Genomic DNA, 13693 nt, shown 5'->3' on the forward strand with positions numbered 1-13693 from the left:
TGGTATGTGAGATGATTTTAGGTAGTACTTGGAGAATTTTTAAAAGAAATTTTAATCAGCACATGTATCTATCTTATAGATTAGGGCAACACTAAAGGAGGTATACAAGCAGACAGGTAAAAGAATCATTTTGAAGAATGCAGCTGTGGCAAAAACGTTTATAACAGTTTGGGAAACACTGTTTTAAACTATTTGTGTTCATATTAGTTAAAGATGGACAATTCAAGGAATAATATAAATATTAAGTTTTTCTACATTTAATAAGTAATGTTCTCCTTGGGTAAGATTCTGTGTTCATTGTGTGAAATAAATTGTACAATCAAGGACTTTCTCCCCTGCTTCTAGAACCCTTGTTCTAAGACTAGTTGTTGCTGCACTGATGCTGGCTTTCATATCCCACCCTTAGACGAAGACTCTCCCAGGCTGTGCTCCAGCTCTTTTCGGCTCCAGGGAAGGTGCTCTGTCATCAGGGCATCTTGTATTCTTTTACCATCTCTCTTCCATCCTCTGAGCATAGATGATGTTGCATGACGTGGCCCTTCCTGTATGTATTAGGAAAACAAATCATTCCAGGATTATTCCAACATTGTAGGAAAAATTTGTACATAAGTTATTTACAAACTCATAAGCCTTAATTATGAGTACAATAAAAGTTATGGAAGATAGTCATTTTCTTGGTTGGAAAAGAACAACTTTAGAGAAAGGAATTTTTTTCTTTTTCCCATTATACACCATGGAGCTGAAAAATTGTATTACAGCATCGAAACATTTGGCAATTATTCTTCATTTATGTAAAAGTTTCCCTCAACTGTGCATTGAAGGTCTGGCTTTTTAAACTAATTTAATTTTTTGCATAGTCCATATATTTATAAGATGAATCACATTGAAGAATAATTGATTATTAAAATTCAAATTCTCCGGGGTTCTTTTATAAATTTCAAGTTTCCCTACAAGAAATTAAATTTAGTTTGCAAAATGAACCTGGATAATATCATTTAGTTGGGGTATTTTGCAGTTAATCAGTGAATTTTGCCAGCTAGATCTTCCTTTTCTGTTTGAAAGTTGGTTAGGCAAGTTTCCAAGGTTACAACTGACAACCAAATATCTTATCCCTGGAGATTGATAATACCACAAAAACTAATGCTAGTGTCATTTTTGTTTGTTTTTTATTTTGTGTTGTTTCCACTCTATTCTTGTGAGCAATAGTCTTCTTTTTTTTTTTTTCGGTAGAAATATTTGAAAAATGTAACAAGCCTTTTAAAAACTATCCACATATCACTTGCAGAACAAATTAGTTCACATAAATTGTATTTTTCATTCAGAGTGAGTTGATATTATTTCTTGAATGTATAAGCTTTGAAATGTGGCTGCAAAGAATAGAAGCAGTCTTGAAACCCTCCCCAGGTTAAACACCCATCTGCAATCCCCGTGGTATCCTTGGAGGAACTCTCTCCTCTTTCCATGGAGCTGTGATGAAAGCTATGTTTGAGTTATCTTGTCTGGACCATGCATACTTTGATTCAGGAACTGTTCTAACTTCTTTCACTGGGAGCCTGGAGTCCAAGGGGCCTCGGGCACTTGGGGGCCATGGAACTGTCTTCATTTTGGGAAGGAAATGAGAATGTGGGTGGAGAGTGGGCTTCAAGAAGGAAGGCCATATATGTGCTACTTAGAGCTTCCCAGAGCTCCCCAAGGAAGTCAGGGTTTAGATTTAGCTGGGCTGGAAGTGATATGCCAGATGTTGGGGGTGCCAGCACTAGGTGCTTTGTTGTAAGTCAGGGAGTTGTAGGCTTGAAGGTTGGTGTCTGCTAACCTCTGTGCTTTCGGGCTCTTTTTGCTGCCATGTGGTGTGAACATTGCTGTCTGCATGTTCCTTTAGTCACACACGCTCAGAACCGTGCCACTTGGAAAGAATTGCTTCTTGCTCCTGACAAAACTGCTTGCCTACATGGACAAAATGTGTGTCTATTCATTAGACTTTCGTTCTCCTTGGAAGTTATGATTAGTAGCTTCTGATGCTAGCAACTCTGGTGTACATATGATTGGGAAAAACAAAGATCACTACCTTCATATGCCCTGGGAATTTAAAAAACTAAATTATGCATCACAATTTTCATTTTCATTGTATAGATTCTTGGTTTCTCACATTAATATACATTTATACATATTTTCCTTTGTGAAGTCCTTCTAGGTATGCCAGTGTTAGTCACTCCCACATTCATGCAGCCAGAAGGCTTGGTTCAGCTCTGTCGTCTATCACTTTGTAATTGAGTTTTAGTTGTGAAGTTCCATTTGTTTATTTCTCTCTCAAGCTAGTGAACTTCTTAAACATGGGGCCATGTCAGCTTCACATCCTCAACACCTAGCACAGTGCCAGGCCCAGAGTCAGTAATAAATAAATATTAGTTGTTGAATGAATGAATTGGTAAAAACTAGAACAACTGTATCTTGTAATTATATCTAGACAGGATAAACAAGTCACTGGAGACCAATTATAATTCCTCTTGCTTGCAGGAAGGCCATTAGCATTCCAAGTTTATAACTAATTGTCAGAAGCCTATTTTTCTCTCCCAAAACGTTTTCACTTTGAAGCTTCCTCATTTTTTGTCATCATTCCTATTATTAAAGTCAATTTTACTTGTGCATTTGTTTTTAAAAAAATATTATAGATAGTTGTATACAATGAAGAATAGTTGGCTACAAGCAACTTAGTGAAGATTGTCATTTTATAGGCATGGTTCCCAGGGTCACAGAAATATCTGTATGCAGACTTTTAATGATTCTGGATTTGTCTTCTTCTGTGTATAATAGAGGTCATGTGGGTGTGGCAGATGGAGAGGGGTGGATGGAGAAACTGGGAACCCTTTAGTTGCTGGTTACCCAGGATACAGAAGCCTTACATCCTTCGTTCTTGGGTCTGCCACTTTGTATCACTGTGCAAAGCATTAGATCAGAAACGTGTGTCCTGTAAGTTTTTTTCCTTATCTGTATTATGGAAATAGTTTCCTTCCCCCTCCACCCACCATTGGTTTTCTTTCTTCTCTTTTCTGTTGGTTTGCAAGTTTCAAATGGAGTAATGGATGGATTGTTAATGCGGGACCTTTTTCTACTGTAAAAAGTCAGTGCTGTGCAGTGGGAAGAGCACAGACTTCAGAGACAGGAAGATAGCTGTGAAAGCACTACCTTTGGCTCTTATCTTCCCTCCCACCCTCCCTCTCTACATCCTTCTCTCCCACCTTCCTTTCCTTCCTTCCTTTACCTTTTTCTGTTTTGGGGAGCTGCAAAATTTCTTTTTATAATTTGGTAACTTAATTTTAACTCCAAACTCATAGATAAGTTGCAAGAATAGTAAAAAGAGCTCCCATATACCTTCATTGAGCATCTCCAGTAGATTATATTGAGATCTATTTGTTTTATCATATTGTCTCTCTTGCCGTGTCACTATATCTGTGTTTTATGTATATAAATATATATACATACACACACATATGTGTATTTTTTTCTGAACCATATGAGGGTAAGAGACATTGTGCTCCTTTAACCCCAAATACTTAAATGCACATTTAACGCAAACAAGGAAATTCTGTCTTACACAGTCAAAATATAATGATCAAAATCAGGAAGTTTAGTGGTGATAGCATACAATATCCACAGCTCATATTCAAATGCAGACAGTTGTCTAAGTAGTGCTCTGTCCAACTGTTTTATCACCCAGTCCAGGATCCAGTTGGGATCATACATTGTATTTAGTTTTTAATCTCTTTAGTCCCTTTAATCTGGAATAGTTCCTCAGTCTTTTTTTTGGGGGGGGGGGGGGTGGTTTGTACCATGGGTATTTTTGAAGAATACTGGCCAATTCTCTGTAGAATTGTCTCCCAAGTCTGATGTTTCCTCATAAGTAGATTTAGGCAGCATATTTCCGACAGGAACATCACAGAAGCAATGTATTGTCAGTCCATCATGTCAAGAGGCACGAGACGTCAGTTTGTCCCAATATTGGTGACATTAACTTTAATGACTGAGGAGAGGTGATGTCTGACAGGTTACTCCAATTTGCTGTTACTATTTTTCCCCTTTGGAAGTAGTAAGAGGAGTTACTTTGAGATATGCTGGTCTTCATCAAAACCTTACTCACTAGATTTAGCATCTGTTGATGGTTCTAGTTGGCATTCTACTGTGAAGAAGGCTGTTCCCTTCTCCATTATTTGCTACCATTTCGTTTAGAACTTTTATATTTATATTTAAGAGGACTACTGTGGGCAATTTTTTTTAGAATTTTTTTTCTTTATTAGAGAAGATGTGGGTTTACAGAACAATCATGCACAAAATAGTGGATTCCCATACACCAGTCCACCATCAACACCTTGTGTTGATATGGAACAGTTGTTACATGATTGGCTCCAAGCACTTGGTGAAGATTATCATGTCATAGGCATGGTTCCCATTTTTATAATTGTACTGTTAACTATAGTCCATGGTTTAATTTAGGGTTCACTGTTTGTGTAACATAGTTCCATGGATTTGTGTATTAAATTTTTATTATGTTAGCATATACGATCTAACATTTTCTCTTTTAATCACATTCATATATATATTTCAATATTGTTAATTACATTTATAATGTTGTGCTACCTTCACCACCATCCAAAACCAAAACAGTTCTATTACTCCAAATAGGAACCCTGTACTTTTTTAAGTCTTAACTTCCCATTCCCTGCCCCCACCCTGTCCCCTGATAACCTGTATTCTAGATTCTGAAAATATTCTAATTCTAATATTCTAATTATTTCAGATCAGTGAGATCACACAATGTTTGTCCTTTTGTGTTTGGCTTGTATCACTCAACATGATATCTTCAGAGTTCATCCATGTTCTCATATGTATCAGGACTTCATTCCTTTTTATAGCTGAATAATATTCTATTTATGTATACACCATATTTTATTTATCCATCAATAGGACACTTGGGGTGCTTCCTCTTTTGGCAATTGTGAATAATGCTGTTCTTTACATCAGAGTGCAACTATTTGTTCAAGTCCCTATTTTCAGTTATTTTGAATTTGAATACCTATAGTAGTGAGATTGCTGGGTCGTCTAGTTCTATACTTTGCTTTCTGAGGAACTGCCACACTGACTTCCATAGTGACTGCCCCATTTTACATTGCCACCAGTAGGGAACAAATGTTCCTTTTTTTCCACATCCTCGCCAACATTTGTTATTTTCTGTTTTTAATAGCAGCTATTCTAATAGGTATGAATTGGTATCTCCTTGTGGTTTTGATTTGCATTTCGATGATGGCGAATGATGTTGAGCAACTTTTCATGTGCTTTTTGGCCATTTGTAGATCTTCTTTGGAGAGCTGTCTACTCAAGTCTCTTGCTTATTTATTTTTTTTGACATGGCCTGCCTCCAGGAATTGAACCCAGGTTTCCAGCATGGCAGGCGAGAATTCTGCTAATGAGCCACTGTTGCCCACCCTATTATGCTTATTTTTTCAATTGGGATGTTTGTCTTTCTGTTGTTATAGTGAAGGATTTCTTTATAAATTCTGAATATTACACCTTTTGGGATATGTGCTTTCCGAACATTTTCTCCATTGTAAAGTGTTATAAGAGACAAAGTTTTTAATTTTGAAGTTTTGTTGTTTTGTTATTGCTTGTGCTGCCTTGGGTATAAAGTCTAAGAAACGATTGCCTCACATAAAATCCTGAAGATGCTTTTCTACATTTTCTTCTAGGAGTTTGATAGTTCTGTCTTTTACATTTAGGTCTTTGATCCATTTGAGTTGATTTCTATAAGGTGTGAGGTATGGAGATCTAGTTTTCCCAGCACCATTTGTTGAAGAGACAATTATTTTCCAATTGAGTGGTCTTTGTTCCCTTGTCAAAAATTAATTGGCCATAAATGTGAGGGTTGATTTCTGAGCTTTCAATTTGATTTCATTGGTCTATATGTTGGTATCAATTTTCTTTTCCTATTATGTCTTTGTTAGGTCTTGTAGTCAGGCATTCTGCCCTCATAAAATGAGTTGGAAAATATTCCTTCCTCTTCTGTTTTCTGAATGATTTTGTTTAAAATTGGTATTATTTTTCCCTTAAATATGTATTACAAATCCTTTAAATAAAAATCAAAACATTCAATCCTACAGTTTTCTTTCTGAAAAAGCCTTTTTTTAATGCATTGTCTGGAAATTGAACCTGGGTCTCCCACATGGAAGTTGAGCATTCTGCCACTGAACTCATGCACCCTGATAAAGTTTTTGACAACAGATTCAATTCAGGTACAGGCTCTTCAGATTGGTTATTTCATCTTTGTCATTTTGATAAGTTGTGTCTTTTTGAGAAATTTATTAACTTCATTGAAGTTATCAAATTTTGAAATATCTATAGGATCTGCAGTGTTAATATCTTCTTTCGTTCTTCATATTGGTAAATTGTGTTTTCTTTTTCTTTCTTGATCAGTTTTGCTAGAGGTATATCAATTTTATTAGTATTTTCAAAGAACCAAGTTTAGGCTTTGCAGATTTTTTCTATTGTTTGTTTTATTTTTCATTGATTACTATTCTTTATTATCTCCTTCCTTCTACTTACTTTAGTTCAATTTCCTTGTAGTTTTATAGTTTCTTAAAGGGGAGACTTAGTAATTTTAAGCCTGTCCTCTTTTCCATTATAAGCATTTAGAAGCAAATTTAATTTTCATGTCTTCATGATGTATTGACTCTTTTAGCATTAAGAGTCTTTTATTAACTCTGGTAGCAGTCTGTTTCTTGAAGTCTACTTTAATATCATTACTATCATAATCAAGATATAGTTATAAAAACAATTGTTGTTTGCATAGTTTGTTTACATCTTTTAACTCTTAACATGTATTTCTTTACATTTAAGTGTTTCTGCTTATGTAAGCATATGCTTACACATATATGCATATGTAAGCATATGCTCAGACTGATTATAAAAGAAATTTATAATTTCTTATAAATTATAAATTAATAAATTATAAATTTCTTATAAATTATAAATTCATTAAATTCATATCCTTACATAAATTTCTTTTATAATCAGTCTGAGTTTCTGCCTTGTAATTGGAGTATTTAGTCCATTTATGTTTAATGTAATTTTTGGTATGTTTGGATTAATTTCTACCATTTTCCTCCTCATTTTCATCTTTTTATTGTAAACGGAGTTACAGAAGATAAATAATATGACTCACTCATTAAAACACAGAATTCAAGACAAATTTAGAAAAGGTTATTTTAGTCATTTTCAATGTAATTGAAATTATAGTTGGGTATCATATCTCTATTAAAAAATTAAGATATGCATATATGAAAATCAACTACACTAACACCACTTTTTTGGGGGGGGGAGTGGGATGCATCGTCTGGAAATTGAACCCTGGTCTCCCACATGAAAGGTGAGCATTCTACCACTGAACCATCCATGCCCCCCACTAATCCTCTGTTTTGTATTCCCTAGTCCTCAAGAGAATATGTGTTAAAAATATCAAATCTATATATTTCATCCACAAAATTTTTAGCAAGTAAATGTTTTGATAAATGTACAATAAAGTATTTATTTGCTATTTATAAATATCATAAGTTTATTACCTAAGTTTAAAAGTTTACTTTGTAGAATCTGCACTAAGAAGTTGAGAGGAAATATTAAGAGTGCATGTCTCTAGGTCCATGTCTTCGAATTTTTACCATTTTGCTGTTTTCCATTTGTCTTACCTGTTTTTGTTCTTCTTTTACTTTTTTCCTGACTTCTTTTGAGCTGAGTATTTTTTAAGTGTTGTATTTTAATTCCACTGTTGAAGATTTCAAATATTTTATAATATTGTTTATAATATTATTTTCCCTTTTAAGTATATACTCTAGATATTATGCAAAACATCACAATGTATTTAGAATCTGTATTGTACTACACATAAAATATATTACCTTGCAACAATATGGTTCCATTCACCACCTCTCATCCTTTGTATCATTGTTTTCATATACCTTATATTACAAACTAGCCAGTATAGTATTATTTTGGACAGTTATATATTTTTTTAAGAAATTAAGAGAAGAGAAAAAGTTATAGCCTTTTATGCTCACATTTTTGCCATTTTTGGTGATCTTCATTCCTCCCTTTTAGATCTGAGTTTTACTGTCTGATTTCATTTTTCTTCAGCCTAAATAACTTCCTTTAGTATTTTTTTTTATAGTTGAGTTCTGCTGGTGATGGAGTCTCTTGGGTTTTTGTTTATCTGAAAATACCTTTATTTTCCCTTCATTTTTGAGTGATAGTTTTTCTGGATTGACAGGTTTATTTTTATTTATTTATTTTATCACTTTTAAGATACCCTCCTACTATCTTCTGGCCTCCTTTGGTTCTCATGAGAAGTCAGCTGTCATTCACATTGTACTCCTGTATATAAAGTATCTTTTTTTGTGGCTTTTGAGATTTTTGTCTTTAGATTTTTTATCCTGCTTTGGATTCATTGAGCTTCTTGGTGTGTTGATGCCCTTCACCTACTTTGGGAAGTTCTCAGTTATTGTTCCTTCAACTGTTGTTTCTCTGCTATACCTTCTTTCCTCTCCATTTGAGACTTAGTTACACAGATGTTGGACCACCTGATGTCCCATAGCTCTGTGAGGTTCTGTTCATTTTTCTTTTTGATGTTCAGAGTTAATAATTTTTATTGATCTATCTTTAAGTTTAATAACTATTTTTCATCTTCAATCTGCTGTAAATTTTTAATTTAAGTTATTGTGGTTTTCAGCTCTAGAATTTACATTTTGATCTTTTTATGGTTTTTGTCTCTCTAGTGCGATTCCTTATCTATTCTTCTTTATGCATATATTTTCCTTTTAATCTTTGAATATTTTTATTTTGGCTCCCTTAAAGTCCTTGTCTGGTAGATGCAGTATCTGGATCATCTTGGCATTGATTTCTGTTGACTCCCTTTTCTTTATTATGTATGAGTCACTTTTTCCTGTTAACACCTGTGCAGTGATTTTTGACTGGACATCAGAAATTATAAATGATACACTGTAGAGACTCTGGCTTCTGTTATATTTCTCTAAAGTGATTTTGTCCTAGCAGGCAGTTACCTTGACTGATACCCAACTCCAAACTTGCTCTCCTGTGGTTAGCAGCAGCCAAAATCTTTGCTCAGTTTGTTTAACCTCTAGCTGCTTTTTTTTTGCTGGGTATTCGGGCATTTCCCCCCATTCATAATGTGATTTAATCATCAGACAAAAATTTGAGCAGATTTTGTAAACAGATTTTGGACCTTACTTGCAAATTTCTTGCGTTGCAGTCCATCTTTGAAGAGTAACCTCCCCTCCAGTTTATGCCTTTTAGTTACTCTCCAGTGCTTTCAAATGGTTACTTTTTATTTTATTAGAGAAGTTGTGAGTTTACAGAACACTCATGCTTAAAATGCAGGATACCCATACACTACCCCACCACCAGTACTTGCATTCGTGTGGAAAATTTTTTACAATTGATGATAACACTATTAACTATTGTTTGATAGCACTATTAACTATTGCCCATAGTTTATATAGGAGTATTTTTTCCCATAGTCCCTACCTATTTTTTTTTTCATGCGTGTCTTTATTTTATTACTCATCTATCCATACATGGATAAAGGGAGATTTGTCACAGGTTTTTACAATCACACAGTCATAACAAAAGCTATATAGTTATACAAGGATTATCAAAGATCAAGACCACTGGATTACAGTTAACAATTTTGGGTATTTCCTTCTGGCTATTCTAATACATTAGAAACTAAAAGGATTGATTCGGTAGTCTAATCAATTGCTAAATCCTAATTTCTCAGTTACACCTTCTCCCTCTCATTTTATCTCTCTCAATCTTCATGGATATCTTGGCAATGATCATTTTAACTTCTTTGTGCTGGAAAGGGGTCTTGACCTTATGGGGTAGAGGAATGAAAGTGGTTGAAGTTCTTGGGCAGACTGGTACCTCTGGGCTTCAGGGCTTATCTGACATAGGAACAATTTAGAGGCCTTAAGTTTCTGAAAAAAATAAACTTCTAAGTAAAACTTTTTTAGGGTCTTAGGGCCCAAGGTGTGCTTTAGGGTTTTGAGAAATACCACGGGTTGGGGCTTGGTATACTGTGGCCATTTGCAGTATCTGACTGAAGCTTGCCTAAGAGTAACCTCCAGAATAACCTCTTGACTCTTGAATTCTCTTAGCCACTGAACCTAATTTTGTTTTATTTCTTTTCCCTCTTTTGGTCAAGAAGGTATTCTCAGTCCCACAATGCCAGCACCAGGCTCATCCCTAGATGTCATGCCCCACGTTGCTAGGGAGACTTATACCCCTGGGAGTCATATCTCAAGTAGGGGGGAAGGGTAGTGAGTTTATTTGTAGTCAAATGGTTACTTTCTTTGTTTTGTCAAAATTTTTTCATTGTTATCTGCAGGAAGATTAGTCTGACCCAGCTACTGTACTGTTTTTGGAAGTCTTGGTTCTTTTTAATAGTTTTCATTTTTTTGATGAAATTCCCCACCTGTTTATATAGTATGAACCTACTAGCCCATGTGTCCTTTTTTATGTATATATTTATATATATATTTTTACTTTTTATTAATAAAATCAATCTACATATAATATGAACATTCTTTTTTCATCACATAGTTGTATATCATGATAATTCCTTAGAACATTTGCATCAATTCAGAAAAAGAATTAAAAAGAAAACAGGGCTAAAAATTCATATATACCATACTCCTTACCCCTCCCTTTCATTGATCACTAGCATTTCAATCTACTAAGTTTACTTTAACATTTCTTTGCCCTATTATTTATTTATTTTTAATCCATATGTATTACTCATCTGTCCATAAGGTAGATAAAAGAAGCATCAGACACAAGATTTTCGCAATCACACAGTCACATTGTGAAAGCTATATCATTATACAAACAATCATCTTCAAGAAACATGGCTTCGGGAACATGGCTCTACATTTTCAGGCAGTTCCCTCCAGCCTCTCTGTTACGCCTTACCTAAAAAGGGTTATATCTATTTAATGTGTAAGAATAACCTCCAGGATAATCTCTCGACTCTGTTTGGAATCTCTCAGCCACTGACACTTTATTTTGTCTCATTTCTCTCTTGACCCTTTTGGTCGAGAAGTTTCTCTCAATCCCTTGGTTCTGAGTCCCAGCTCATTCTAGTATTTCTGTCCTACATTGCCAGGAAGGTCCACACCTTCATGTCATGAGAGTCATGTCACACATAGAGAGGGGGAAGGCAGTGAGTTTGCTTGTCGTGTTGGCTGAGAGAGAGGCCATATCTGAGCAACAAAAGAGGTTCTCTTGGGGGTGGCTCTTAAACCTAATTTTAAGTAGGCTTAGCCTATTCTTTGTGGGGTTAAATTTCATGTGAACAACCCCCCAAGATTGGGGGCTCAGCCTGTTGCTTTGGTTGTCCCCACTGCTTGTGAGAATATCAAGAATTCTCCACTTGGGGAAGTTGAATTTCCCCCCCTGTTCTCACCATTCCCCCAAGGGGACTTTGCAAATACTTTTTTATTCACTGTTCAAATCCTTCTGGGGTTTATTGAGGCATCACTCTGGACAAACCTACTGACTCTCATGCCCTACTCAAGGTTTCATGTACTTATGATGTTCAATTAAGCTGTCCATATAAGTAATATTAGGAAATGCACTAGTCAAAATATAAATTTTTTTTTATTAATTAAAAAAATTAACACAACATTTAGAAATCATTCCATTCTACATATACAATCAGTAATTCTCAATATCATCATATAGATGCATATTCATCGTTTCTTAGTACATTTGCATCGATTTAGAAAAAGAAATAGAAAGATAACAGAAAAAATAATAAAATGATGAGAGAGAGAAAAAAATAAAAAAAAGAAAAAAGAAGAAAAAAAAAACTATACCTCAGATGCAGCTTCATTCAGTGTTTTAACCTAATTACATTACAATTAGGTAGTATTGTGCTGTCCATTTCTGAGTTTTTGTATCCAGTCTTGTTGCACAGTCTGTATCCCTTCAGCTCCAATTACCCATTATCTTACCCTATTTCTATCTCCTGATGGTCTCTGTTACCAATGACATATTCCAAGTTTATTCTCTAATGTCGGTTCACATCAGTGGGACCATACAGTATTTGTCCTTTAGTTTTTGGCTAGTCTCACTCAGCATAATGTTCTCTAGGTCCATCCATGTTATTATATGCTTCATAAGTTTATTCTGTCTTACAGCTGCATAATATTCCATCGTATGTATATACCACAGTTTGTTTAGCCACTCGTCTGTTGATGGACATTTTGGCTGTTTTCATCTCTTTGCAATTGTAAATAATGCCGCTATAAACATTGGTGTGCAAATGTCCGTTTGTGTCTTTGCCCTTAAGTCCTTTGAGTAGATACCTAGCAATGGTATTGCTGGGTCGTATGGCAGTTCTATATTCAGCTTTTTGAGGAACCGCCAAACTGCCTTCCACAGTGGTTGCACCATTTGACATTCCCACCAACAGTGGATAAGTGTGCCTCTTTCTCTGCATCCTCTCCAGCACTTGTCATTTTCTGTTTTGTTGATAATGGCCATTCTGGTGGGTGTGAGATGATATCTCATTGTGGTTTTGATTTGCATTTCTCTAATGGCCAGGGACATTGAGCATCTCTTCATGTGCCTCTTGGCCATCGTATTTCCTCTTCTGGTAGGTGTCTGTTCAAGTCTTTTTCCCATTTTGTAATTGGATTGGCTGTCTGTTTGTTGTTGAGTTGAACAATCTCTTTATAAATTCTGGATACTGGACCTTTATCTGATATGTCATTTCCAAATATTGTCTCCCATTGTGTAGGCTGTCTTTCTACTTTCTTGATGAAGTTCTTTGATGCACAAAAGTGTTTAATTTTGAGGAGCTCCCATTTCTTTCTTTCTTTCTTCAGTGCTCTTGCTTTAGGTTTAAGGTCCATAAAACCACCTCCAATTGTAAGATTCATAAGATATCTCCCTACATTTTCCTCTAACTGTTTTATGGTCTTAGACCTAATGTTTAGATCTTTGATCCCTTTTGAGTTAACTTTTGTATAGGGTGTGAGATACGGGTCCTCTTTCATTCTTTTACATATGGATATCCAGTTCTCTAGGCACCATTTATTGAAGAGACTGTTCTGTCCCAGGTGAGTTGGCTTGACTGCCTTATCAAAGATCAAATGTCCATAGATGAGAGGGTCTATATCTGAGCACTCTATTCGATTCCATTGGTCGATACATCTATCTTTATGCCAATACCATGCTGTTTTGACCACTGTAGCTTCATAATATGCCTTAAAGTCCGGCAGCTTGAGACCTCCAGCTTCGTTTTTTTTCCTCAAGATACTTTTAGCAATTCAGGGCACCCTGCCCTTCCAGATAAATTTGCTTATTGGTTTTTCTGTTTCCGAAAAATAAGTGGTTGGGATTTTGATTGGTATTGCATTGAATCTGTAAATCAATTTAGGTAGGATTGACATCTTAAGTATATTTAGTCTTCCAATCCATGAACACGGTATGCCCTTCCATCTATTTAGGTCTTCTGTGATTTCTTTTAACAGTTTTTTATAGTTTTCTTTGTATAGGTCTTTTGTCTCTTTAGTTAAATTTATTCCTAAGTATTTTATTCTTTTAGTTGCAATTGTAAATGGAATTCGTT

General features: G+C 35.2%; 2 protein-coding genes across 10 annotated transcripts in view; one reads left to right on the plus strand and one right to left on the minus strand.

The window, feature by feature from the left end:
• LOC143644265 (serine/threonine-protein phosphatase 4 regulatory subunit 1-like) overlaps nucleotides 1-13693 on the plus strand; it is a 121831-nt gene that overhangs the window by 82104 nt on the left and 26034 nt on the right. The gene's annotated exons all lie outside the window — the stretch shown is intronic.
• The window catches only part of LOC143644312 (uncharacterized), a 40970-nt gene continuing 27537 nt past the window's right edge, over nucleotides 261-13693 (minus strand). For both annotated transcript variants that reach the window (XM_077113147.1, XM_077113138.1), the window contains one exon: nucleotides 261-542. In XM_077113147.1, the coding sequence (XP_076969262.1) occupies nucleotides 390-542 (153 nt within the window). In that variant the 3' untranslated portion in view covers nucleotides 261-389. The remainder of the gene's footprint in view (nucleotides 543-13693) is intronic.

This window comes from Tamandua tetradactyla, chromosome 1, assembly GCF_023851605.1.
Source record: "Tamandua tetradactyla isolate mTamTet1 chromosome 1, mTamTet1.pri, whole genome shotgun sequence".
In the NCBI taxonomy this organism is placed as follows: domain Eukaryota; kingdom Metazoa; phylum Chordata; class Mammalia; order Pilosa; family Myrmecophagidae; genus Tamandua; species Tamandua tetradactyla.